Consider the following 2,532-nt stretch of genomic DNA (forward strand, 5'->3'; position numbering starts at 1 on the left):
GATACTGGTCGCCTGCTTTGCAATATGGAACCACTGGACTATAACTTTTAAGGTTCTGTACAGCCTTATTAATTATGTAATTTGCTATTTATAAATGATTATTTCATACTTATTAATAAGTTTCCTGAAGGACTCTGTCTTGGTATCCTTTTGTGTGTTGCCATGCCCAGAGTCAGCACATGATGCTTGCTGACAAATACTCAGATAGTTGGAACACACATTCTTACTGCGGATGGAGAAGCTGCTGTCCTGTCAGAATTCGAGATACAAACGTGTATAAGTCTTGCTCTTGCCTCTTCGTAGAGAATTTCATAAAAACAAATTTAAGAGTAAAGATTAATGTTATCATTAGCAGTGGCCCATCACTGCTCTCTGTTTATCTTCAGCGTATCATCAGGGTGTGTGAATGTCTTCCCTGCTTTTTCAGAAGTTTGTGTTTCCCAGGAATACTGCTGATAACATTTTGCCTTCTCACAGGTTTGGGGATGAGAATTGGAGTTGAGGTGGGGAAATACGGTGATGAAATCAGGTTTAGCTATGTTCAGTTTGAGGGCTGATGAGACATTCAGGAGGCTGCGGCCGGTAGGCATCGGGAAGTGTAGGAATCTGGACACGAAATCAAGGCTAGCGATGGAGATTTGGCGGTTAGTTACTAGGGATGAGAGTTGCTGAGAGTGACTAAGATCATCAAAGCTGAGGTCAGAATTAACTTCTTATGGCATGTGTCATATTGTAGTTTGTTGTACAGTTGTGCATGTTTATCCAGTCTATTCGTATAATAGCATAAGCTACTTAAGGGCAGGAACTGTTTTGTCTTCTATCTTTGCATCCTCCAGAGTGTCCAGCACAGTGCCTTACATACATAAGCTCAGTGAACACATAGTTATTGTGCCACATTGAGGACATGGGAAGAGAATCTAGAAGAAAAGTCAAGATAAAGTCATGCCGCAGAAGCCACAGAAAGAATAGCACAGTTCATTTGCATGTAGCGCTGTAGAGAGATCAGGGTGGGTGAGAACTGAGGATATAATTTGTTAAGTTTTGAGTCATTGGTTGTCTTCAGTAGAGGTGTTTGTGAGGTAATATTATAAATCGGAGAGCACTTTGCCCACTGAAGAGGGCTTTTTTGGTTTTTACAGACTAGTTTTCATTAGTGTTGGATGTGAACACTAATGTGATTGGAGAGTCTAATGAGGGAAGAGGGTGGGCAGATGTTAAGGAAAAGCGAAAAGTGAGGAGAGTGGAAGAGGTTGTAGCAGTCAGCGGAGGACAGATATTGCACAAAAGACTCAAAGGTGGGGAATGTAAAGCAACGAAATTTGAGGGCTTGAGGGCTCACCATAGCGGGGGAATAGGTCGACGAAGGTCACAGGAGCTGTCTGCGTGCCTCATGTGAGATGGGATTTCAAGCATGGATCACCGGGCTTTCTAGACAAATGAAGAAAGCTCCGAAATAGAATATAAATTAGTTGAGGAAGGTGATTGACATCTCTGGACAATGAATATTTGGGTGACGGGTAGATGCTAATGAAGTGGGTCCATGGCCTGGGAGAAGCTGCAAGGAGGAAGGAAGCCTGTTGCTTCTCTTCTTTCATTTACTTGCGGGAAGGGAAGGAGAATGACCTTCTTTCTGGAGGGAGCTGGGAGGAGTGATATCTGCGAAAAGCTGGGGAAGGAACTAGAGAAAGAAATTGTGGGGAAGGTAGAAATAAAAATTGGTACTATATATGTGCTCTAAATGAAAAATATGAAAAGGTCAGATTTTCTATGATTTTAAAGAACATGAAAATTGTTATTCTGTATATACTATATATAAAAATGTGAAAGTTCAATTTTCATCCTATTATTTTACAGAAAGGAGACACTCCTTTGCATATTGCTATTCGTGGAAGGAGTCGGAAACTGGCAGAACTTCTTTTAAGAAATCCCAAAGATGGGCGGTTACTTTATAGGCCCAACAAAGCAGGCGAGACTCCTTACAATATTGACTGTAGCCATCAGAAAAGTATTTTAACTCAAATATTTGGAGCCAGTAAGTATTGGGTTTTACTCCTAATCAAGCTTTTAAAGAAAGAATGTTCTATTTAAAAAATATGAAAAATAAGAGGCCAATAGCACTTTTGTATTGTCACTCAACTGGAGAATATCAAAGTTGAGAAAGTTATTATTTTAATGTGGGAAAGTTATCCTCCCTGTCTAAAGTTCTCCCGAATTGTATTGTAGCATTCTGGATTAAGTACATTCAGAGTTATCAACCAGCTTTTAAGACCTTTAAAAATCTGGCCAATTTTTCTGAAAGTCTTTTCCCCCATTGTTCCCCAAGTTTACTTTGTGCTTTTATCACGGCATTCTCTGTTTCCGCGTGTGGCCCGGGCATTTCCAATTCTCTGCCTTTGTGTTTTGCCCCCTCAGTCATCCCCTCTCCATCCCAGGAATACTCTTTTCCTGTTACAGTGATTGCTCTCTTTCAAGGCTCATTTCATGTCACCTGTTCCCTTCTCAGTGACTTTACCTGATCTGCCTAACCAGATA

General features: G+C 40.7%; 1 protein-coding gene across 1 annotated transcript in view; it reads left to right on the forward strand.

Moving 5' to 3' along the window:
- Positions 1–2,532, forward strand: part of KIDINS220 (kinase D-interacting substrate, 220kDa) — a 129,154-nt gene that overhangs the window by 49,272 nt on the left and 77,350 nt on the right. The window contains exon 10 of the mRNA XM_012639944.1: positions 1,855–2,032. Within this exon, the coding sequence (XP_012495398.1) occupies positions 1,855–2,032 (178 nt within the window). The remainder of the gene's footprint in view (positions 1–1,854; positions 2,033–2,532) is intronic.

This window comes from Propithecus coquereli, unplaced genomic scaffold, assembly GCF_000956105.1.
Source record: "Propithecus coquereli isolate 6110/MARCELLA unplaced genomic scaffold, Pcoq_1.0 Scaffold145, whole genome shotgun sequence".
Lineage (NCBI taxonomy): Eukaryota > Metazoa > Chordata > Mammalia > Primates > Indriidae > Propithecus > Propithecus coquereli.